This window comes from Elephas maximus, chromosome 14, assembly GCF_024166365.1.
Source record: "Elephas maximus indicus isolate mEleMax1 chromosome 14, mEleMax1 primary haplotype, whole genome shotgun sequence".
Taxonomy (NCBI): domain Eukaryota; kingdom Metazoa; phylum Chordata; class Mammalia; order Proboscidea; family Elephantidae; genus Elephas; species Elephas maximus.
In genome coordinates this window covers 64,133,695-64,160,340 of record NC_064832.1, presented here as the reverse complement: position 1 = coordinate 64,160,340, position 26,646 = coordinate 64,133,695, and the positions used below count along the sequence as shown (strand labels likewise).

Sequence of the window (26,646 nt, the reverse complement as noted above, 5' to 3'; positions counted from 1 at the left end):
GGATATGGGGAGGGGGGAGGGAGGAGAGTGGAGGGGAGGGGCCAAGAGAGGGCAGAGGGAGGGAAGAAAATACCTTCCCTGAACTGGTACGAGCTCAGCTTCAAACGATATCCTAGGAAAGAAATTAAAGACTTCTTAATTAGTGCAGCAATTAAGCTTTCTTGGTAGCATTTTAATCAGCACAGGCCCTATCAAAGGACAAACAGAACGATTTGCAGGTCTTTGAATTTTAAACAGTCTTATTGATTTCAGCACAATACATCTTCACAAAACACAGGCAGAATTTTCTAATATCAGTTACAGTACTTTGAGTTTTGCTTATGCAAATTGAGTGAACACTGGGGCAGATGAGATGGAGGGAGAGGGCCTGAAACAAGCAGAAACGTGAAACAATAAACAAGACAAAGCTCTGAAAGCTTAAGATGCAATGCGCAGAGTAAAAATTTGAAATCTTTCTTGATTTATCTGCTGTTGTTAAATATTGTTTGCCTTAATCATTGGTAACATTTCTCAGAAAAGAAGCGAAAAGAAACCTTGAAGATTCTGGACAGTTTTTTCCCTAAGTGTTTTAATTTGCATTATACACCTTTTCTAATCCTATTGTTTGATTAAAGGAGTGTGTGGTGATTCTCTGAAACGGTTGAGAGACCTGAGGTCCCAGAAAACTCCCACACTTGAAGGAGCAAAAGCTCCAAATCCTGCGTGTGAGTGGAGCACGTGCTGAGAGGCGCAGACTCCTCTGCAGTAGAAAATTTGGAAAGGCTTCGAAGTAGGGTGGAATTATGGCTTGGTCTCCATTCATTAACTCCTATCCCTGTCTGTGCCTTTCCAATGTGGCAGGTATTGGGTAAGAGTTCACCGAAATGTGAGAATAGTAAGGGCAGATTTTCAGCATTTACTTCCCTACCCCCACCCCCCTTCTTTTTTTTCTATTTGTAGGTTTAGACTTTAAAATAATAAAACTGTTCTTTAGCATTTTAAACTTTTCCAGGTTTTAATATAGTTGTGCTTGCCATTCCAATAAAAAATTAGTTTCTCCTTCTTCCTTCTGCCCCCCCCCATTAACATGGTAAGTGGTATTTATTTTTAAAAGACAGTATTTTCCAAAATATGCACACACAATGTGTTTTCATGGGATGTGTTACATATAGAATTAAGGTTTTTAATTGAGGAAATATATGAAGACTGAAAATTAACATGAATTATTTCTGTATATGTTAAAATACATTAACTAGGCCAAACAATTTCTCTCTCCTTGTCGAAGTTTATTTACTTTCCCTCAACAATCAATTTTCTGAATTCTTATAACCTAGGAAAGCCACCTGATATAACTGCTATGACCCCAGATAGTTTAGCACAAACCCAAATTAGTCAAGAATGTGTATCTCTCTGTAGATATTTCCTGTACCTGTTGGCACTGAATTTCAAAAAGTTTAAGGAATTAAAATGAAAAAGAGAACTATGACAATGGTTTAACAGCAAAATGGCAGAAATTTCATTGTGAAATTTCCCAATTCTGTGCACTTACTGCTAAGAGTTAATTTTAAAAATATGTCAAATGCTAAAACATTGTTTCGTATCTCGGGAAGTTACTGAACGTGTGTAGACAAGTTGGAAGCCTAATTATTTAAGACTCCTAGAGATGAAAGCCGAGAACTGATTTGACCTAGGCTCAAATCACTTTGTTCAGAAGTCCTTGAATAAAAACCTCCATGCAACAGGTTAGGAAAGGGATGTAAAGGAGAGAGAAAGGAGGGAAGCCAATCAGTCTAAACTCAGCCTGATGTATTTTTTTAAATGTAGCTATTCTTTCTGCCTTTACAAGTCAACTAGTTAGCTTTGTTTTTGTTATTATTTACAAAGCACATTTACACTGATAAACTAAAAAACTTTCCCAAAATGTATACTTTTATATATATATATATACATATATATATCTTATATATAAATATATAATTCAAATAGCACACTGGCAACTAGCCTTGGGTCTTAAAGGACTCAAGGATACTTGGTTACTATGCAAGACAGGTGAATTAATTATAGAGTTTGGGGTGTGAAAAATCAGTGTCTTTTCGTCTCCTACTTTCTAAATCTTCAAGGGTGCCTGATCTCTTCGAATTCTCTAGATATAACGTGATATAACAGGCATTTCTGACCTCCCTTTGGAGCGAAAGTGAAGTATTCCGACAGAGCCACATCATGGAAAAGCGTTTCTTTCCACAAATATTAGAAAATAAGGAATTGAATACAGAGTATTCCAATACTCTTAGGAGATTTTTGGACTTTTTTGCTCCCCGCAACTTCAAAACTGTCCTATCTGGAATGTTCATTATCTTTAATCAAGTAAATAAAAGACAAAACAGTTGTATAAAACATACGTTTTGCTTACACGTGAATTTTCTTCGTATTAATTTCTTAACAATCATGAAGTGAGGGGGTATATTTTCGTTTATGCTCATTGCAAAACGCAAGGAGGTATATCCTAAATCCCTTTAAAAAGTGCTCGGAGCGCTCTGGCTCCTCTTTATGTTGGCAGCAGACTACTTGCAAGCTTTTGGGGAAAAAAAAAAAAAACTCGAGTCGTCGCGGGCAAAATGGAATATTAGACATGCGATCTAACGGTAGTAGAAGAGAAGTAGATGGTGTCTCCTTTTCCCATCGCTATTCCTGTGTCCCCGGCTTTTCCTCTTCGTCCCTCCCCCAGATTCTTTCCTTACCCACCCCCTCCCCTCCTGCCTTTCTCGCACACTTGCTCTCCCTCTGTGTCTCGCGCTCTCGGAGTCTCTGCTCCCAGTTCCTGGTTGGATAATTTGGGTTAATACTAGTGAGTGAGGTTTTTGCGGCTTCAAAGGGTATTTCAAGTTTCCGGAGCTCCTCCCCTCTGCACCGTGTGACAACAACAACTCGTCCAGCCGGCAGCCTGCACTTTTCAGCTCATTTTCTCTCTGTCATTCCCCTCTCAATCTTTGATCAATGTACTTGCCAGGGAGAACCCAAGTCCTTCAAACCTCCTCCTTTTCACCTTCATCCTTAACTTTGTACTAGAGCGGGACCCACACAACAACAGCCGACCCTCCCTGCCCCTGACCCTCCCCCCCAAAGCAGCCCCCGTTCCCAGCCCCCGGAGAGGACTCGCATTTCGACTTGCGGGACACTTTTGTGCGTTTCTCTCCAGAGTGCCTCTCGCGCTCGCCCCTCCTGCGCTCGCTCTTTCTTACCCTCATCTCTTTTTTCCCCCCTTCTCTCCCCTTTCTCCTCCTCGTTTTCTCCTAGAGTTGTTGTTGTTGGTGTTGCCGCCCCTAGCTCCTTCTCCTCTTTTTTACCCTTCCCCTCCCCGGGGTGTGTGGCAACTTTTCCCCTCGCTTCTCCTTCTGTTTCCCCTTATATGTGACCATGGCAGTGCCGGCGGCTTTGATCCCTCCGACCCAGCTGGTCCCCCCTCAACCCCCGATCTCCACGTCTGCTTCCTCCTCCGGCACCACCACCTCCACCTCCTCGGCGACCTCGTCTCCTGCTCCGTCCATCGGGCCCCCGGCGGCCTCAGGGCCAACTCTGTTCCGGCCAGAGCCCATAGCGGCGGCGGCGGCGGCCACAGTCACCTCCATCGGCGGCGGCGGCGGCGGCAGCGGAGGCGGCGGCGGCAGCAGCGGCAACGGAGGCGGCGGTGGCGGCGGCGGCGGCGGCGGCAGCAACTGCAACCCCAGCCTGGCGGCCGCAAGCACCAGCGGCAGCGGTGGCGGCAGCATTAGCGCTGGCGGCGGCGGCGCCTCCAGCACCCCCATCAACGCGAGCACCGGGAGCAGCAGCAGCAGCAGCAGCAGCAGCAGCAGCAGCAGCAGCAGCAGCAGCAGCAGTAGCAGCAGCTGCGGCCCCCTCCCCGGGAAACCCGTGTACTCAACCCCGTCCCCAGTGGAAAACACCCCCCAGAATAATGAGTGCAAAATGGTGGATCTGAGGGGGGCCAAAGTGGCTTCCTTCACGGTGGAGGGCTGCGAGCTGATCTGCCTGCCCCAGGCTTTCGACCTGTTCCTGAAGCACTTGGTAGGGGGCTTGCACACGGTCTACACCAAGCTGAAGCGTCTGGAGATCACACCGGTGGTGTGCAATGTGGAACAGGTTCGCATCCTGAGGGGACTGGGCGCCATCCAGCCCGGAGTGAACCGCTGCAAACTCATCTCCAGGAAGGACTTCGAGACCCTCTACAATGACTGCACCAACGCAAGGTAAAGAACTGGGGGCCCCTTCCTGCCCGCCTCCTCGCCCTTCCCTCACCCCTTTCCCGGCGCCGCTCGCTCCGCGTGCCCGCGAGCTGCGCGCCCCGGAGAGCGCGGCCCTCTCCTCCCCTTTCTCGGGGCTCAGCAGCCGCGCCCGACCCCGAGAAGTTGGCGCCTCACCCTGCCCACGTCTTGCTCTTCCGGCCCGGTCCGCCCCTTGCTGGCCTAGGTGCCAGGGCTTGGCTGCTGTGGAGATGCGGGAACCCCAAGCCTCGGGGCGAAGTGGGTAGGAAGGGGAAAGGCCGCGCTTTTCTGGGAGCCACAGCCCCTGTCTCGGGACGCGCTGGCGTCTGGGGACCCTCTTGGCGCTGCTGTCCGAGCGTGCGCTCCCCGGGACCTGGCTTCCGCGGCAAGGCTCGGGGCACCAGTCGGGCTGGACGGCGGCGCCGAGCGGGGTCCTGGGGGCTGGAGGAGGTCGTGACCCGGCTCAGCCGGGTTCGAGGAGCCGGGCGACGCGCTCTGGGAGGGGCCAGTGAGGAAGCCGAGCGAGTGGGACCGCAGCGGGGAGGGCACTTGGAGGTCGAGAGGGGAAGGGCGCCCGAGGCCGAGGAGCTCAGAGCAGTCCCCGGGGATCCGCAGAGGGTTCTTCCCGGAGCCCCCAGGGGAGCCCGCCGAGGGGAGGGGTCTGTGTGTGCGCGCGTGTGTCCGTGTGTCCGCGTGTGAGCGTATGCGTGTGCACAGGCAATAAAGGAGTAAGTTTGCCCCGAGGCAGATCAGAGGGCACCAGCGGCGTTCCTTCCGTACAGGAGGTGACGGGGTGCCCCAGACTCTTGGTAGCCTGGGTGGGAAAGGAGGAAGACCACAGCTCGCTCGCTTGCTTTCTCTCTTTCCAAAGTTTTATGTATTTATTTATTTATTTATTTCTAAGGTTAGTCGCTCTCCCAAAGAGCAGGTGCAGGCTTTGCAGTCGGATGCTCTGCGGCCCTGAATCCTCGGTGCCGTCACCTCCTCAGCCTGGCCACGCGCGCGCACCCGGGAAGTCGCCGGACTGGATCCCGGGCAGGACTAGTTTTATGCTAATGAATGCTCAGTGGGGGAGGACCTACCGAGAGGGGGCGGGAGTGGGGCAATTCGTCAGTTTCGGGGTAGAAATGCTCATTTCACCCCAGTTCCGTCTTGTCCCACCGTTGACTGCAGAGAACGCAGAGCGAAAAGTTTAGAGATGCCGGGGAGAACGAGTAGGGAAAGTTGGAACCCTTAAGCGGGCGCAAGGGGACTGCGCGCAAAAATTTGTGCGGGGTTTTCGGTGCTCTTCAAATAAGTTTAAAGACAGGAAGAAGCAATTAGGTTTTACATTTTTAGACTGGGTGCTCCAAGTAGAGTTAGGGAACCTGGGATGGGAAGGAAAGAGGGGTAGGACAAAAGCAGAAGGAAACAGGGGTGAACAAGCTCAGAACTATTTATTCTTTAGAAAAAAATCTCTTGGCTAGTGCCCCCGGAAGGGTGTAAGGCGAAAAAGATGCTAACATCAAACCATCTGACCTAGCCAGGAACTTCTTCTCTTATTTGTTTGCCATTCTTCGCAAATGGGGCATGGGTGTGTGTCTGAGTTTTGAACCTTCATTTCTATCTTTGTGTGAATCGTGTGTGTGTGTGTACGCGCGCGCCCAAATGTATAGACAGGTGGCAGTGAAGATTGCGGGAAATCTTGATGACTAAACGTCATTTACTCGGATAATTGGAATACTTTAAACGTCCAGAAGATAAAATGCCGAAAATCTATATTAAAACTAGTTGAATCGGGGCAGAAAATTCTTAGGAAGTTGTTATATAAAGGATGGTAGCTGAAATTTGAAAACCAGTTCAGATATGGGTGTTATAAAATTGTCTGTGTATGTAGTGAATTGGTGAAGTGCGTTTTTCTCTTTAGTAATCGAACGTTCGCTCTGTCCTTGCATCCTCTTTGTGTGTTTCTTACAGCACACACAGTACTGTAATAATCAATGACCATTCCATATATGCAAAAACATTGCTCGAGAAACTTCCTTCAATGAATGCAACGTTGTAATCAAAGTAAAACAGGTAGCGTTACACCTCTTATGATTATTCTTTTCCTTTTTTTCCCTGAAATTTTGTATCAAGACTTTGGAATTTAAGTTCTCCTCACATCGTTGTAGTATATTTTCAAAGTTATTAACTAGGTTTTTTTTATGTAAGCTTTCTTTTTAAATCTGAGATTAACGATAGCTCTTGATTTTAAATTTACAGAACCAAGACAAGTTAAACACAGTAGAACAGTTTACCCTTCAAAAATATCTCATATCTCATCACTACACTAATTAACGAATTATATTTCAATCACCTGGTCTTAATACTTTGCAAGTAAATGTGTTGTTTTAAAAGTCTATTTCAGATTATTTTTAAGTTAAAATATAGTAAATTTTTTTATTTACTATGGCCTTTGGATCTTTTATGACTACACAGCTTACTCAAACTTAATTATATGCAGATATTGTAGTTATTAACCTTAGAAGGTGTACAGTTGCAGGTATGTACCTAGGTTTTCCTAGCTCTGCCACTCATCTGAGAAATAGAAAACTTATAATGCATCTTAAGGTACTACTCTGTTTTAATGTCAATTACAAGTATTTTTGTTTTATTCTCTAACTTCAAAAGCAATAAATTAAAATGTTTTGAATCTTGAACTTACGGAACTAAAGTTACTTTTGTCATTCAAGTCCAGTTTATGCCTTTGCTATTAAGAGCTTTTTTCATTCATCTAGATATATTGATTTCTTTCACTCTTGTTCTTTCTCCTCTGGCTACTTAAGAGACTATCAAAGGGAATAATTTATGTAGTGGATAAGAGAAACTGTGCAAAAAGGCAAACCACATAGAATAATATATGGTGTACAAGAAACCTTAAATCTGAACATACATAATTTTTTTCCAAAATATATCTAGTTATGTCTCACAATTGCATTTACCAGACATTCTTCTAGATATCAGGGAGTCTGAGGAACAAAAATTATGCTAAAGAAAGAAAGGTTCAGAAACTTGCTTAAAGTGGCTCAGTAAGTTTGTAGCAAACCTTAAAGTGGAATTAATTTGCTTGGGGCTATTGCATCAATATGCTAGCTATGAAAACTAGGATAAATGCTGAAACCATCTGTCATTACCACAAAGAGATGAATGAAAAAGAGAATATCACCTGCCAGATAGGAAAGCTAAAAGTAAGGATCTCAAAACATGAAAGAAAATGTAAGGAAATGTATTTAAAAGTTGTCAAAGGACAAAGTCTAACCTTGATCTGTTTCCTCCAATTTTATTTTTTAAACTAAACATTAGTTGCATGAACTTGGTTGTTGCAATAGAGGTCAGTTAATTAACTGGCAATCATTAAACAACAACAAAAATAAGAAAAGTAATTATGTACATGGTCAAGTCTCTGTTTGTATAAATCAATGGCTTGTTTGTAGATCTGAGTTAGGGTTCAATTTTGTGTGAACTCAGGTAATATAGAGTGACTCTGTCCTATTGTTTTATCTAAAATTCTTCTGTCTTTGAATACTGTTGGGACATTATTTCTGCTTCAGGATCTTTCAAACCAGACTGTGACTTAGATCTAATGTAGTTTTAGATTTGTTGCATGTTAACTTAAATAAATTTCAGTTAGTTTTATCAGACATTTTATGCGTACATAATATATTCACAGATAATACTCTTTTGTCTTAAAAGCTAACATCCATGGATAGCATATTACAAGACTTCCCAAGCCTTCTATGTTTCTGCAGATGTACATGAGTGAAATTTTAAGACAAGACGCACAGCATATTTTCCAACTCTTGGTTCTATTTATTTATTAGGAGTTTTTTTTTTTTTTTTAACTAGCTTTAATAAGATGGCACACTGAACCAGTCTATATTTATTTAACATTTCCTCCATCGCATGCTTTTTAATGGCATAGATATAGAAAGTTTTAAAATGAATATAGATTCACTTTTAACACTTATGATACTTCGCACAGAAAAATCCAGTAATTACTTCAAATGAAGAAGAGGCTATGCTTCTGAAGTTTTTGCATGATAGTAGATTAATGGTTCTTATAAAACCTAGTGTTTCCTTTTATAACTTCAAGAAGGAATATATCATAATTAGAAGAGTAAAGCTTAAACTATGCAAGTTTAGGTTTCATTTTACTAATTTCCATGTTTTTCAATTGTTAGCAAATTATAGTTTAATAACTAGTATATGAATAAAATATAAGAATATCTTAACCTAGGATTTACCTTGTTCAATGAAATTATATTGCAGAGCACAAATTCTTGAGTTATTTGGATGTCTTTCAAACCTGTTGTTTTTGTTGGAGTTAGTCTCCAATAATATATTAGCCATTATTGTAAAAAAGTGTACATAGTTAGAAGGTGATTTACCTTCTGACCTCCATAGATTATTACTTAATGCCCTGAAGCGTGAAATTTGATTCACAGATATGATATTTTACCTTGTGTAGCTTCAAATATTATATAGAAGAAGCTACAGGACAGGCAAATTTTTCAGAATTCCCTTACACACAATTCTAAGTATTAGCTTTTGGTACGGAATTTTCAAATCTTTTATTAGTCCAAATCTGCTGTTATTTTTTGTTTAATGTATTGAATTTCACGGAAATTGCATGTAAGTTACTGAAACAAATATTAGCCACCCTCTTTTTTCTTCAGTACCTCCCCAGCCCCCTGAGATGTGACACCCAATATTGATTAAAGTCTTGGCTGGATTTGAACATAAATCACTCTTCTCTTTGGCGATTTACTATGTGTGATTCACCAGCACAAGAAAACATAACATGCTTTATTGTTTCTCATTCGATGCTTTGTTTTTGGATGTAAGTAGCATTTGTGAATTAGCTTAATGTGCAACCTAGTAGTTGTTATTTAAGAACAATTTGTGCTTTGACTCTCAATTAGTATTATATTATCTTTCCAAGTTATTCTACTAAATTGTTTCATACAATTGCCTTTGTCAATCAAGTAAAATAATCATTTAAATTGCGTTGTATTCGCAACATAGAACACAAGTACTGCAAAATATAATACGAAATGCAACTCTCACAGGTTGTAAACTGTCTTCCTTTGAATCCTTGTCTGGAGAAATTAGTTTGCAGTATGCCTTCTAAGTAGGTACAGGTGAGTCTTTCAGAGTTTATTAAACACGCAGATATTAAGGGTTTTGTTACTTGGTTCTTTAAAATAGTTAAACTATCTGAATTTTAGTTTTTCAAGGATTTCCTTTTTCAGATTATTCACCCCCCCCCCAAAAAAAGTCACATCGTTGTGTACCTTTAAAAAGGACAGGAAATATAAAAATTGATCTTAACTATTTGGGTATTTAAAAATGTAATTAAAATAGTGTTTTATCATTTTATGTTGAAATAGTTATAAAAATAGAATGACCTTAGCTTGCGTCATTCTCTTAAGTAAGGTAATGCTTTGTGATTGGTCAGTTTATATATATATATATATATGTTTTTTTCCTTGTCTAAATGCTGCAGGTTAAATATTTTAGTTGAGAATAAATTTCTGTTTATATTTTCAGGCTTTAAGACTGTAGTAAGAAGCCCCCTTTCCATTATATTTTGTTTTCTCAGTAATTAATTTTCTTAATGAAGGGAACCCCGAATTAAAAATCTACTTTATGGAGCTTAGATAAATATAATATTAAAGGCGCTCTATCTGCACAGATACATATCTGAGGCATAGCAAGGGCTCATAGTGAGCCTGTGTTGTTCTCACATTCTTTTCTTTTCCTCAACCTGCCAGAAATATTTCTTGTTAAAAGTTTTTTTTTTTTTTTTTCCCCTACAGTAGCTGTCTTTTCAAACAAGTTTTTCTAGCTGAAATTTGCTTTCTAGCTTACATCACAGAACAGGAATGACTTCATTAGAACAGTTACTTTACCAAATTATTTCTTTTGAAAACATGAGTACCAAAGATAAGATATTTACATTTGGTCTAGCAACTAGCTATTATTAGATTAACTGGAAGTCACTGTATTTTTATGCAACAATGCTATTTACTTTAAGAAGTACCTAAGAATTTTTTGAAGAGTGTCTCTTGCTGCTCTCTGCAGACAGTTCATGACTGTGTTTGAATGTGCAAATGACTATGAACAGAATTTTCAACCCAGTGTGAGTTAGTCAGACAATAAACCAGTGAAAACACATAGTTTTTCAACTTAATGATGGTATTAAAATTAGCTGAATAAAATAGCAGATAAATGTCTAATTAAAAAAAAAAAAGTCAAATCGTTTATAGAGAATGACCCAGATCACCACTTGGTCCAAATCAAGGACCTTGAACCAGGTACATTTTAATTTTTTTTTTCGTGAATTCTGACATGAGTTTAATTTACCCATTAGAAAAATATTTATCTTTAGATTTTTCCAAATTGTATACTGAATTAGCCAATGATTGAATTTTGTCAGAGGTGTGGCCCTGTTGCTTTCTGATCCAGTTGGCTTGGTGTTGATCCAGAATGTCAACCTGGGATACTTCCGCACCTTAAATATATGTGACACAAGGGAAAGTTGTCAGACAACATATTAAACTAGAAAACTCACTATAAGTCATTGTTTCATTGGTCATGTATATATTTTTTATAGGTTATAAGTATATTGAAGTGTCTAGTACTGCAGCACAGCTACACACTGAATAACCAATTGCTTTTAAAAAAAAGTTATGGAGAGTAATGATTTTAAAAAAGGACCTTAATTATCTAAAGCATATTATTTTAAAAGATGAATTCATTATATGGTTCTGGTAGGAAGTCAAAATTATTTACTCTGATTCGAAGAGTATATATGTAAGTGTAAGTAGAATTATAAGAATTGTGCAGTGGATTGTGAAGATAACATATTTTTTGACAAAAATTAGATATACTTTTAGAGCATGACTTTCATAAAGCAAATATTGAAATAAGCCCCATATTATATTGGTTACTTTTGGTTAGTAACACTGACTATTTAAAGAATGTTTTCCTTTTCTTAGTATAAACAAATGGAGAGAGAAACATAAAGTGTTAAAAGGTCATAAAGTAACTTATCTTTGAATTTATATGGTATCAAATGTTTCTAAATAGCGAGACTACCCTTCCAGTCATAGCAAGAAAAATAACTCTACTTCTCCTCAAGGACAAAGCATATCTTAGGAAAGAAAGTATACTGGTTGAAATTGTAGGAGCACATGGAAAGCATTTGCAGTAAATAATTGCTAATTCAACTTAAGAGATACTGGTCATTTCTTAAGAAAAGGTGATGAAGATAAAATATTTTACTCAAGAAATACTTCGTAATCTTCAATAATCAGGCAGCTGAAATATTTTGTTAAAATCTTAGTCTGATTGTATCCTGGAATTTTAATCATAGCAACAGTATTTTAAACTCATATTTAGTTTCTAATGGGATGTATTTAAAAAATATTTCCTTTGTATATAAACAAGGTAAATCACTGAAGGTATCACAAATTTTAAAACTTCCTCACAGTTTGGCTAAAATGTACTGATACATTCATTCAACAGTATTAATTCCCATTTTATGTTTGAAATCGCTGATTTTTCTTTAATTCTTAGAAATGATACTTATTTCTTAAGTTAGGCAATTCAAAAATTAAACAATTCTAATGTAATAGAGCCTTGGTGTTTTAAAGGAATAATTTGGAACATAAGTTACAGACATATTATCACTAGCATCTCATTAAGAATGGATGTTCTAGTGTGTGCAACAAGTGTAAATTTTTTATCAGGATTTTAGAGCTATCTATGGGGGATATTTTTTATTTCTATAAACTTTAGCCCATTTTGTCTATATATTTATGCTTTAAATAATTATATTACTTTCAGTAGAAAAGTCTATACACTTACACACATGTATTATATGCATATATGTATATGTATAAAGCCACATATATGCATATATATACACACACACACGCATATACATGTGCCGATTCACACACGTGCATATACATGTGCCAATTCACACACATACACGCACAGGCCTGTAGGACGTAGGACCACAGGACAAAAATCTTACCAATCAAATTGGCTTTAATTTTGCTTCCTGTAATTCATAGAAACATAGAATAACTCATGCAAAACAGTTTCTACTTTAATGAATGACAATAGAAAAAAATGTTAAAATTAATATTAGGGTAAAAGAAGCAATTTACCCTTAAATATTTTAAAATATAATACATGATTTATAGGGTTATTAGAAGAGAGATTGAAAACTTAGCCTAATTTTCCCAATCCTTTCTTTTCATGATAACTAAAATGTGCTTTTAATTTTTTATGCAGTTTTTTTTTTTACATATATGAGACTGTTTTATACGTAAGAAATATTAAACTCTTGGGTACTAGAACCTCTGCATTATTGAATAGCTCTTGATGTGCTTGATGTCATTGTCCCATTTCTTTTATTGGTTTATTTCATTGCTTCTTGCACTTTAGAGCAAGCGTATCATTTAAAATCAGTGGATAAAATGATAAGAAAACAATTTTATAACCTTAAAAAAAAAGATTGCTCTTCTAAAAGCCTTGCCATCAATGAGATGAGTTAGGAATGAGGTCACTGGGTTAATCTGCAGGTCTACATAAGGAGATGTGTATTACCATTTCTTCCAGTGGGCTGTAATTGTCTTTGAAAACACCTGGTAGATGTCCAGTTAAATTGAAATCAATTACTTTCTCAATCACTCCATGGCATTTGTCAAGTCATTACGTCATCGGTAAAAGTGCAAGCGTGCTTGCATTTTTTTGCAAAGTAGGAAGACGCTTATAAAATAGTGACTACTTAAAACTTTCTGCCTCATCTAAATCTTACAGAATTAAAAAAAAAAAACTTTATGTAATCAATATAAAATGGCATTTGGTAAGAGGTTCATCTTTGCATTTAGTTACCTAAATAAAAATAAACATATATAACACTACTTTTTGCATCGTTTGATCTGCATGTATTTTAAAAGGAAAAGAGTATATGTAGTTAAAAATTATTTCAAAACACTTTATGACTTGGGAGCTCTGACACCTTTATTCTTATCCTCCTAAGAACCCTCTGACAAGTATGCATGATAATCACAGATGAATATATGTCTGCTGTTCATTGACTTTTTCCCTTCACACCAATGACAGCACATGCAGATTTGAACTTGTAGCCAGGAACAGTGCTTCCATGCTTCAAATTGCCAGAAGACCCCCAGGGATAGAAACTTGACCTGCTTTTATGAAACCATAGAATTACATTTATACAAGTTACCCCATGGGAAAGGAATGAACTGATCCCAATTCAAACCTTAATATTGGAGCCTTCTGGGTCAAATTTGGTTTTTCTTTCTCTTAACACCTGTTTGGCTACCAAATTTAGTGAGAGATATTCTCAGGAATTTTTTCTTTAATATTATTCATCAATGTCATTTCACAGTTAAGTCGAAGTGCCATCAAAATTTTGCAGCTATTCATGTTTTCTCATGTTATTAAGATGTCAATTTTAAAACCAAATTACCTACTTATTAAATATACATCCTAGCAGAGGCATAACTAAGGTATGGCAGGTAGGGTGCGTGCCCTGGGTACCGCTTGAGGAGGGGGCGCTAATGAGCAGTGTCTATTGGCCATCGCAGTTTCCACTGCCAGCTGTGAGAGATCATTCAGTTATTTAAATCTTACTGCTCTAGGTGCTGTTTTCTATAGATAGGCCCTTGCGTCCTAGATTTAAGGATTTTAAACAAGAATTTATTTACTTGGATTTGAAAACATTTATTTTGTCCTTTTTTAAAAAACGATTTTTTTCTCCACCAACAGATCAGCCCAATTAGAGAAAGAAACTTATTTTTAGAATTTTCCCTTATGATGGAATTTCAGAATGAGGACTTTTTTTTTTTTTTTACGTGAATATATTTGATTTTTTCTTAGGCTCACATTTTAAATGATTATATTTCTTATTTTTATTTAAATCATCCAGAGCAGTTTCCAGAAGAGTCTTCTTGGCCACTAATAATAACAAATGAAGGTGATAAATTTAATGCATAAAAATTATTTCTATTTTAGTTGGATTCACTTGTCATGTGGAGTGAACTAAGTTGGAAAACTGAAGGTAATTGTATGCTCAAAATAAAGAAGAATTTAAGAGTGTAGTAGTTTGCTTAATTTCTTGAAAATAAAAGTGCTGTATTATATATGTCCAAATGCATAACTGATATAAAGTACTTAGAGACATAATAATCTCTTTGCTTCTACCTGACAGTGTTATATGTATCACCGTTAGATGACAGATTAGGGACCTACTTCTCTATACAGTGAGACATGCTCACTCTTACATCCATGAAAATACATTATAAATGGGAAAGCAACACACACACACACACACACGTATACACACCCCAACATATATGCTATTACAATTATGACTGTTAAGTAATTCCATGATTGGATTTGGAATTTAAGTTTAAATAAATTCCTTTCCACATTAAAAAAAAAAAAAAATACAAAGACCTTTCACTTCTTTTTCTTTTAACATTGGAAAAAGTTACTTGGATAAGCTATTATTGGTTATTTCTGTACAATAACCAAACATACAAAATACTAATAAGGATGATCATATTAAATCAATTCTTCTTGGAGTACAGGAAAAACATTGAAATGTCTAATGAAAGTTGTACCACTTGTTTATCATGAGTCATAATCATCAAGGAGAAACTATTTAGAAGTTTAGTCATATGTTGCTTTATTCTTTTTATTGGCTGTTATCGTAGTTAAAAAGAAAAACTTTCACTGCAAGGTAGTAACTTTTCTGCCTTTTGTTGACACTAACCATTTGACTGAAACTGAAAAATTAGTTTATTTAGATGCTTCCGAATAATATTTTGATGCCATGTTTACAAAATATCAATATTTGATTATTTTATTTAATTGAAAAGCTTACTCCGACAAGTTTCATAGAGGTTTAACATGGCCATTGCTTCCCCTTTCTCTAAATATGACAGAAGAAAGCAAAGGAGGTAGACCAGATGACTCAAGCGCATTATGCAGGTCATTAAAAAAATTCAGTTCAGGAAAGGCAACCTATTCTGACTTTTGTAATGGTGATATTATGAAGTTTGTTTGACCTTTTTTTGTCTTCCAGTGGCACTTTGCAGCTCTATTTCCAGTAATGATTGATGGTACACCATGTGAATTGGGGAAAAAAAAAAAAAATCACATTAAAAAATATTGCTCTAAAATGCATGAAAGGACAGATGGAACTTTTATACTGTAGGTATTTCTCTATAAATAGAGTAATCCCTAATATTGCACAGAATTCCACTTGATAGTCAAAACAGGAAGCCTTCAGACACCAAACTAAATTTTATTTTCTTAATAATCTTGTTATCTAAATTATCTTCATAATAACGCCCTTTTTGAAAAAATAAATTTGTCCTGACATGTAAACACTTTTTCAGGAAACTCGCCTATAAAAATCCCAGCAAAACAAGAACAAACTCTGGGTTTTGGAGCTGTTGATATTTATATTGGATTCCTCAAATTCAGCAGTGTGAAAATAGTTTTTTTTTTTTTAATGGTTTTTTATTTTAAGTTTAGGGGAAAAAGTTAAAATGGTATATTTGATCCAGAGTAAACTTTCTTGCTCTTTTTTGGGGGGAGTGAGTTAAATAAGGGCCCATGACAGGGATGCTGTTTGTTTTTCACAAAAGTTGTTTGTGATTTCAGGTACTCTTGGGAAATCTCTTGATCAGATTCACATCTGTTCCTGTCAAAGTGGGTGCTAAGATACCGGTCACCCAGCAACCATGTCCAAGAGGGAATTGGGCCGATAATAACTTCAAAAAGGAATGACAGATGCTAGATTAGGATGAAAGACAAAACGCATGAAAAATGAGCTTGTTAGAATCAAAAATTTGTTCAAGCACCTTTATGCAAATTAAATGAATATTGAATATTTTGCATGCAGTAATTTCTACTTTTTCATTTGATTGAAAAGAATAGTGCATTTAAACTCACAAATGTGACTTCTTTCTCTTGTACTAATTAACATACAAAGCAGAATCTCTTTTTAAAAAATCAGATTAGCCACCTGGGTTCTTACATCTCTATTAAGTATGCTACTTTGTTTTTCTGATGACAATGATACTCTTTATAACGACTTGGTTTATCTATTTTTTTCATAAATAAACAGCCTCCTGTGAATTAAGATGATTTTAGATTGATATAAATCCATTTCTTAGGAAAGGATTTCAGAAGTAACCTTATCCTATTGTCCTTGAAATTGGTTAATGTACATTAATAAAAGATCACTCAAGATGAGTTCACACCGAAAGCACAGACTTCTCATTGACTAGTTAAATAACAATGAATTAAAGTAGAACAGAGGGGTATATCAGAAAAAGAAAGTAGGTAGAAAGATTCTTCCAATTTAAGATGTCCTTTGATACATGACCAGTTTTTCTATTGAATTGTTCATATACTAATCGGAATTTAGAAGAGCCTGATGAAACGTTCTGATTGAGAGAGGTTTCTGAGTCTTGGTTTAGCAATGTCTAATGTGGTCACGTAGAGAAATTGATTTTCTTCAGAAATTAATTAATTTTTCATATCGCCCTAAGCTGCAGTTAAAAAGAGTGCATACTTGTCTGTTTTTTCCAGAAATATTGCCTAATCATATTAATACCATTGCCCCAAGGATGAAAAGATAATTGTACAAATGCATTTGGAAATATGTATCACTGAGTATTTATGATTAAATTATGCAAATGACCCAGCTCTCATCCTTTCCAGACCCAGATTGTCTAATTAGGATTGATATGCTGAATAGATGTTCCAGAATTTGAATACAAGCATGTCCAAGGAGCAGAAAATTGGAAATGACAAGGCTGAAATCCAAAGAAAAGTGTCTTTCGTTTCTATACTTTGTTAATGCGCTGTTAGCAGTTAAGGATTTTATTTTCCGTTGGCTATTTTGTGACTCTTATGTCCCCATTAGAAACAAGTATGCAAAATGAATTTTAACAAATAGCATTTCATTTCTGTTTGGTGCTTATTTAAAAATAAATAGTAATCCCTCAGTCATTCAAAGAGAACATCACTATTAAGTTGCTTCAAACAATGTAAACTTCCTTAATGGTGACCTAACTTCCCCCGAGTTGATATTATAGCTCTATTTCAAAGCTAGTTCTCCAAACTTAATAGTACACCAGTGCAGTGTTTTCTATGGATAAGCTTTCTTGAATCTGTATTTCTTTTTTTACTTTCATTTATTCCTTCCTGTAAATATCATCTTCTATTTAGAGAAAACTGTTTAAGCAACAGTTCTGATTAGGAAAAAAAAAGCAGCACTTTAAATGTAACAGTGTTTGAATTTGAGGTCCTCAGCAGGCTTTCCCCCTCATTGATTACAGTCATTCATCTTAGATGGAGAGGTGGTAGTGAGGAGCTAGGAAGGGACTGAACTGTCAGGACTCCAGCCTTTGTTAAGCAGCGGGTAGTCACTGCCTCTGAACTCGGCTGGCTCCTGCTTCCCATCTGCAGGATGATGGATTGCTATGTTTAATACATTTCAGCTTTTGTCTGTCATAGTGTGGACAGACAGTACTATCAGTGATTTCAACAGTGATTAGGAAACCGTTTCAAATCACTCCTATTGGCCAGACAGCTTCCAGGAATGTCTGATGTAACATACTCATTGGCACTCTCACCATGTAAATGTGTAGTTTAACTAGGCAGAGATTGTACACTCACCTTTGAAACCAATGCAGAAGCCCACGGAGAATTACTAGACTACATATTCATTTTACAACAAAATTATTCAAGACAGTATTAAGACCGTTTTGGGTCTCAAACTAAAAATACTCATCCCAAGTGCTTCCAAGTTAAAAATAAGTTTGAATTCTTTACTTAATATCGGCATGCGCTTAATGGCAGTACTGTATTCAATGGGCTATGATATCAACTGTTGCTTGCTCATCAATATTGAAGAATTTAGCAATATTAGGAGGGCAGAAATGTGAAGACTATGTGCTATGATGGGATTTGCTAAGCTTCAGGTGCTTTGTGGCTCACAAGTCCAAAGGCTGAATTATTTCAATAACCAGAAACTCAATATTTTCCCTGGAGTGTCTTATCCTATTTATAAAACTGGTACTAAGGAAATGTAATTAGCTAAAGGAAAAGGAAAAATTCTCTTAAGTCATTACTAACAGGTGAAGTTTTATTTCAAGAATGGGATTTACTTCTAAATTAATTGGTAAATAATGCGGTATTACCAAGTATAATGCAATACACTAAGTGTAAGTTATAGATTATATACTGTATTATAAACATGAAATTTTAACTTTCTTGAATATATTATTATCAAAATGCTAATTCAGCCAAAGTGTTGAAACAAAAATCTAAATTAAAAAAAGTGACTTGCTTTTAACTAATCTCTATTAATAGAGACGTTTTTAAAGAAAAGGTTTAGATGACCAACAGCAAAGGTCCGATGAGAAAAAGAACTCCAGATCCTAGATTCATTCTTCCCTTACTGATGTCATTCTTATATTGCACAGTTTCTACCTGGAGCTTTACAGTAAAGATTTCTGGTTTTGATATGTGATTGCCAGCATACTTACAAACTCAGTATCACAGCACAAATGCACACATACACACGCAGAGCATTTCTTTTGAACCAGTTCAGTAGCTAAGCTTGTTGGCATATTTGACATTGTTGATTTGGTAATAAGGACAGGTGGCACGGCAGCTCCTGGGAGGATTATAAAAACATTCATATATTTTGCAAATGATCTTGTCCTTTGTTTTATTTTAAGGCTTGACTTATTGGAACAGTTTTCAGCTTAAAAATTGTGCGTTCATTCAGCATATTCTAAAGGAGTCACTTGTCAGAATAAATCAGAGGTAGAGCTGATAGTATACTTTTGAACAGAAACTATATAAATGGGCTTAAGTAAGCCTGAATTTTTTTTTAATCAAAGCAATTCACAATTTATACAGCCCATATATAGTGAAATAAGTAATATTCCTCAACATTCTTGAACTGCATAATCATTCTAATATGTGGTTGTCAAACTTTTACTGGTAGATTATTGAGTGCTCATTTAATGCCTTCATAGTGGTGGGTGGGGGACGGGCAGGAAAGTGGAAAACTGTTTATTCTTTTTGAGGAGAATGGGGGTTGGGGAGAGCTATTAGCGGGCCACATGCCCTGAAGTCACAGTGTTGTGAGGAATCTCTACCAAGTCAAAAGGAAAATGCATAGTTGAGGCTACTAGAGTTAAGATTGCCGGCCTGGAGCTCTCAGAAGCAGACTGAATGGAAGGGAAGGGGGAGCAGGTGCTAAGTAACGCTCTTTTCTAAAGTGGGACTCTCTCAGGGGATGGTCATACCTTCCCCTGTTAGCTTTCTACCCTTAATTATTTATTAATAGAATATAGTGGGATAGCGAATAGCCAGTAGAGAGCTACAAAGCAACACTTGGCTGAGGGATGGACCTTAGGAAAGGAGGGCTTATACCCTATAAAAAAACTGTAAATTTTTCCCTCCAAAATAGTATAGGAAATATAAGTGCTTGGCAAACCCAGACGTAAATTTGACCTAGAAGTGAGCCAGTCTGGGCTATTCAAAATGGAATCTTATGCAACACTGGGAGTGTGTGTGTGAGTGTGAATGCGAGTGTGTGTGTATGTGTGCATGTGCTCACTGTAGGTTGCCAACCCTTGTTATACACATTGTTGGTATTATGTTTAGTTAAACAGCATAATTACAAAGTAATACATGCCATTTGTCTTACTGTAGTTAAAGAAAAAAAATAAGTGCTAGGAACTAAATGAATGAGTTTCTCACGAAGCTAAATGAATGAGTTTGCCGTCTGGAAATGTTTCAGAGTGGCGGAATGGGAGAATTCTCTTTAATCTGCTCCATGCATCTTTGGCCACCGTAGAGGTGCCCTGGCTTCTGCATGCATGCACAGCAGCTCTGGGCTTAATGTCCAGCTATTACTGCTTGGTACAGCCATAGATTGGGGGATATAGAGAGTCAGGCCAGCAGGTTCAACTTCTTATTTCTCAGTAGTTTCCTATAATGATTCCACCTCTAATGAGGTGAATTACTACTGCATGAAAAAGGAGAAAGAAGGGTTTTGGCCATCTTAGCTAATAAATCACATTGACTGCTTGGCTGATCAGATCAATTGTGCATAAATCAGTGCTCTAAAGAGTCTTAAAATAAGATTCTACCAAAGACCAATCGATCCACCGGATGGTGTAAAGGCATGGTCTCTTGCCCATAGCAAACTGAACAGGAGTCCATAATATTGAGACAGTGACATGCTGTCAAATGCAGAAGTAAATGTTCTTAGATCTCAGAAGCACTGTTCTGATGAGTAGAACAGTTGTGACTGTGTCGAATGGACTGAAATACTTTTGTCTCTTCCAGTTTGCTTTAGTTAATTAATCAATAAAATTTATTTCTTAATACTATATGAAAACTCAGTTTTTAAAGGTTAGTGATAAGTATAATTTTTAGGAAACATCTTCAACATTTTTGCATTATTTCAAGAAGACAGTGTCATTGACATCTGAGGGAAGGCTCCTCACCATCTCTAGTTATAGATTTGAGATTTACTAACCTATAAACACTTTGGAGTCATGAGAAGAATCAAGAAACTTCATTTCAAGTTCCAATTATACCAATTATCAGTTGAGAAATGTTGGACTAGTCAGCCCAAACCTTCCTATTCTCAAATGTAAAATGGGAATAATGAAGATGACTCTTGTACTTGTTTCAGAAGAAGGTTGTGAGGGTAGGATTGTGATGATAGTTATTTGAAAGCACTTTCAGAAATGATAAGTTCTTTTCAAGAGCTGTTATCTGCACCGAGTTCTCGATTACATTTTTACACTCCTTTTACCAGAGCAGTTTACAAAACCTAAAGAAACTCTATTTTGGTTCTTGCTATTACCCTTTGCTCTTCTTTTCTAAGGAAATAACAATTAAATTATAACAATTAAAAAGAAGACTTTTTGAATTCTGACAAATTACAAAACCATTTTTGTAGCTAGGCTTAGTAAAATTTTGACCAAGGAAATAATTTGGGGGGAGGAGGGGGAGAACAGCATTCAGTGCCTACAATAACTGCTATGCAATTCTCTGTTAAAACGAGAGATTCTCTATAAGTTTAAATCAGATATGACTGAATCCTTAAGTTTGCTAGAACATTCTATGATGTCTAAGTCTCTAGGATTTTCCTAAACCAAAGACATAATTTATAAGTATCCTATACCAAGCATCTCAAAATTCCCAGAATAATTATTGTATGTAATCTGCTGTTTTGAAAACAATTTTGGAATAGACATTCAAGCATTTAACATAAAGTTTCGTGTCTGCCAAATATTTTGTGAACTCATCGTTATAACTTCCCTGTTTCAGAATACTGTTGTTCTGCCTTTTGTCTGTAGATTTATGAAAACATCTTGACATTTTTGTAAATTATGTAATGCACGTTGTTTCTCTCTTGTTATATTGTGAAATTTAGTAGGTTGTTGAAATTGGATTTGATTGATTTTCTTCTTGGTGTTTGTCTACAAATGTATCTCATGTCTAAAATTCACCAGAGGGAGAGAAGTTCAGGTACATGTCTTTGCAGCCTTTTTCTTTATAGCTTAAGTTCTGAAATATTTGTGATTGGCTATTAAGAGTTTTAAATGGTAGCTAGATAGATGCTTGCTGATAGAATATGATCTATTTTTCTGAACCTATCGATAGATTTTATAAATTGAATGAATTTAATTTCTGGTGACTAAAACTTACCTCCCTGGGATTATTATGTTTTCTTGCATCTATTTTTGTTAAAACATAAGTACTTTCTGGTACATAGTAGGCACTCACTGCAAACATAATTGCCTCCCTTATATAAATTTTGTTTGCATATTATTGAATTATATTAAAATGTTCTTATGAGCCTCTTAGTTTTAAAGAAGTGTTCATTAATAAAAACATACTTAACAGCAGTTGTTAGATGTATTATAATGTGTCGTTAATTACTGAATGCTTTCCATGTTCTTAAGGTATTTTAAGCACAGACATTTAAACTTTGAATATGTTCATACACATTTAACTTTATAAGATTGACATTTGATGTTAATCTTGAGGTTTTCTATCAGATAAATTATGAATAGTTACTAAATACTTTATTTCTGAAGTACCTAAACATTTAAATTGAATAGTCAGACCGAAGATCAGAGTATATACATTTACAATTTAAAACATTGCCAGCGATAATAATTATTGCTACTGTTTTTAGTGTTTTTTTTTTGCAAGGTATTATATTAAGTTCGTTATGTATGTTATCTCCTTCACTCCCTAAAACAGCCATAAGAAGTAGGCTCTACCTTTTTTTTAAAGATAAGGACACAAGATCAGAGAGGTTAATTAACTTGCCCAAGGTTATACAGCCTGTACACGGCAGCCAGAATGAACAGAACCCAAGCAATCTCATTCCAGAACATTTATTTCCTATGCTATGTTGTCCTATGCATATGGTACCTAAGCAATGACTCTAATCTAGATTGCAGTTTGAAGATTATAAAGTATTTGAAAATAATAATATACATTTAAAATATTCATGTTTGTGTGTGTATGTGTATGTGTGTGTGTATCTGTGTCTGTAGTAATTTAGTAGTTTTTGGGAAAACTTTAGTATTGTTTACACCTCTAAGATTCTTAGGAACGTTTTTACATCCAAGATTCATTTCTTTTATAAGAAACAGAGAAGTGACATTAAGTTTTATATCCATTAGCATTGCAGATTAATTTTCATCATCTCTTTAAGATAACAGAAGCCTGTTGTATGCACTTCCAAGTACAAAATAGGTATCTTCTCATTCTCTTTTTATTCCTTAAATCTTATTATAATGTATTAAAAAAAAAAATTCTTAACAAGTCCACTGTCATCAAATGGACTCTTCTCATGCAACGAACAGTTCAGAGGAGGTTATATTTTGCTCATTAAATAAAATTTGAAATAATTACCGTGTTAATTTATTAGTGATTCTGCCATTAGATCAGCAGTCATCCGAGGGGAGAAAGGGATATGTAAAGAATAACTGAGTTATAATCCGTTAAAATCCCAGTCCTATCCTGACTGATTCTAACTCATCCTCATGACTCTTTCACAATTCCACCTGAGTGTTATTATCAGAGTAAGCCACCCTCATTACTGAGAGTTTATCATTCCCACTAGATATAAACAGATTATCTTTTAAAGCCTGAAAACCATTCATCTGGGCATGTAGTTGAAATGTAAACGATATTTTGGTAGCTATCCTCTAGGCAGAGTTTGTAACAGAAGTTTCAAATAGCTTTTAGAAAAGTTTGGGGTGGGGTCTGTTTTCCTTTATATATTGCTCTTTGGAATCAACTTTATCATCCCATCTCAATCACCCACCTGAATGAATTCTGCCCTCCACGTAGTTTGCCATTCTTTTTGATGTCTTTAGAAATTTTTTTCTTTTGCTTTTTTTTCACAGCAAAAAAAGGTCCTTTGAAATGTTGGCATCCTCCTGTTTTGTACGAAAAATTTGTTGTTTGTCAGATTGGCATATTTCCGTGATGTGCAAATTCCATGGTGGGGTAGGTTCTTCACTTTGCTTAACTTCATTTACTCACTTTAATCAAGGCTGGGAGAAAAAGTTTTTTTTCACCAGGTAATATGATGGAAGGGTAAAGGAACTCCTGTTCAGGGTATCTACAGTTAAGGTAGGAAGTTAACTGTGGTGTGGCTAAATACTTCCAGTTTTTCTGATAATTTTAGTGTCTCACTAAAGTCTTGGATAATAAAAGATCATGCATAAGTGATACATGGCATACATCAAGAACAAAAGGGTGTCATTTCTCACCAATTCAGGAGAGGAGGTATAGTGTTTTTATATAATGTTTAGAGATAATGCCTGCATTTTTAATGATGGTTTGCTGAATTACCTTCAACTGTATGCTGAAAGGAGCCCTGGTAGTGCAGTGTTTAAGTGCTTGGTTGCTAACCAAAAGGTTGGCAGTTCAAGTCCACCAGCCGGTCCTTGGAAACCCTATGTGGCGGTTCTACTCTGTCCTATATAGGGCTGCTATAAGTCGGAATTGACTCGGCAACTTGTTTGGCTTGGTTTGTATGCTGAAAAAGTGAAATGTGCCTTGATGTTTCTAAAGCTTTTTGCCCATTAATAATTAAACCCATCGGTGAACCAATTACATGGCTTTTGAGGTGCCACCCTCCTTCCCCCGTCTTGGTTGCCTGTCTAGGATGATTTGAACTATTTACTCAAAATCTTACGTGTTTTCAAACCTTACACTATTCTGTGAAATTAAGTAAATTCACCAGAAACTTCAGTAGTTCTGTCTTAAAATGTCAATTTTTAAACATGCCAGGATCATTCTGCTTTAAATTCTATTAGTGTTTGCTCTGGGGACTTTCAGATCTTTTTATCTTCCTTTAGGTAAGTTTTGGTGCTAGGATTTGGGCGAGGGACTTTCCTGTGGAAAGACAAGGATGCACTGACTTCCTTTAGAAACTTCTCTCTTAATGACCTGGCTTTATCCTTTTTCTCTGGCAAAATTTTGATTCTTTGCATTTATAACTTCCCTAGAGCAATAGTCACAAGCTTTGCAAATAGTATGCTCATTTAAATGTTTGTAAGGAATAAATGTACTAGGTTTAAGCAACGGGCAAAGCTGTCAGGAACCTTCACCCATGCTATATCTCCCTAAAACACCTTAATACACTATGGAATGGCTTTTCATATCGGTTATCAATAATATATATATATTTTGTACACTTACCGTATACCAGGCACTAGTCCAAGTACATTTCTTAGCTCATTTGATTCTCACAAGGGTCTTAAGCCAATCAATACTACTATCTCCATTTTACAGAGGAGGGTTCTGAGTTACAGAGAAGTTAAGTAAATTGCCCAAGGTACTGGGTGTTAAGCTAGGGGCTGACCTCAAGTATTCTGATTCCAAATTCCGCACTGTTAAATACTATCCTATACTCTTATCCAAAGAGGAGTTGTACAAACCCATTTGAGCTCCAGTTTTGTCATTTGCCAGTCAAGAAGTCCAATACCTAACCAACAAGATGAGGATTTGAGACAAGGAAATTGAAATATGAAAATTGAATGAGATACCATACGTAAACTACATAGATGCTATTTGGAATTCCATCAATGTCCTTTGCTGTTTTTCCTTTTTTTCTGTTTTTCCGATTGTATTTGGGGAAGGGGAGTCAAGGTTTAGTAGTTACAGCAAGTCAGTAGAAAAGTCATGGTGCCAAATTTCCAGGCTGCAGTTCTCCAGTGACCTTAGCAAAGCTGTAGGTTTGTTACTGTTACTATTATTTTCCTAGACAGTACAGTCCTACTCAATAGCAATTTTTGTTTATCTCTAGTGTCACAAACAGCTGTGCTTCTTTAAGTGAGACAATCGCCATCAAGAGCAGACACAAGGCTGGCAGCTGTAACTAAATTTAATTTTCACCTACATTTCACAGTTTATTCATAGTGAGAAGTGCTTCTATTCAAGCATCCTTCCAGTGGATGAAGAAAAATGTGCATATCCTGTATCTGACAAAGAACTTCAACTTTGGGGTTTTGTTAGAGATAAAATTAAATAAGGAATTGATTTCTCATTGCAAAAGAGGTAAAATTTTGTTTGTTTTTTTTAGTTCTATTCTGGATTTCTGCCCATACATATAAATATTACATTATTATATTAATATTGTAAAAAATCTTGGGAGGAAAATATTGCAGTACGTAAAAGATAAATTTAGAAGACAGTAAATCAATTAAATAGTTCAATATTTGCACACTTTTTCTAGTTAAAATCTTATGATTTCAGGGTATCCACATATTTTGGGCTTCAGTAAATACTAGAGCTGCCAGGAAAATGAAGGTTCTCTTTATGAAAGATTACCCTATTTTGGCTCCTTCTAAAATATACAATACCATACTTCTTTGGATATGTGAAACAACTGTGTCACCATAATCTAGATATAGGCCAAGATTTTTTTTCTCCTTCAATTTTACACGTTCTTTTTCTTATTTAAGACAGAAAGAAAGTGATAAACTCTGTCCAAATCCATAAATCACATCTCTCTTGAAATCCAAGCTTACAACATGAATATGAAGAAAATTAAAGTCGAATTTATCTGCTCAGATATCGGTGTGGCCTTTAGAACTTTACTGTGTTCTTTTTACAATTTTAAATGCCTTATTCTATTTTCTTATCACTTTCTCCTCTTTTTATTTGGCATTTTTCATTGTTCTTTATTCTAACTTTCAGTATTTGCCAAGGATATATATCTACACTAATGAATTTAAAGCTTCGGAAATTAGGCAAAATA

The 26,646-nt window shown here is 36.7% G+C and overlaps 1 protein-coding gene across 3 annotated transcripts in view; it reads left to right on the top strand.

The window, feature by feature from the left end:
* Window positions 1–2,753: 2,753 nt before the first annotated feature.
* DACH1 (dachshund family transcription factor 1) overlaps window positions 2,754–26,646 on the top strand; it is a 485,967-nt gene continuing 462,074 nt past the window's right edge. For 2 of the 3 annotated variants that reach the window (XM_049853405.1, XM_049853407.1), the window contains exon 1: window positions 2,754–4,223. In XM_049853405.1, the coding sequence (XP_049709362.1) occupies window positions 3,394–4,223 (830 nt within the window). In that variant the 5' untranslated portion in view covers window positions 2,754–3,393. The remainder of the gene's footprint in view (window positions 4,224–26,646) is intronic. The other variant, XM_049853406.1, reaches the window with a different exon arrangement.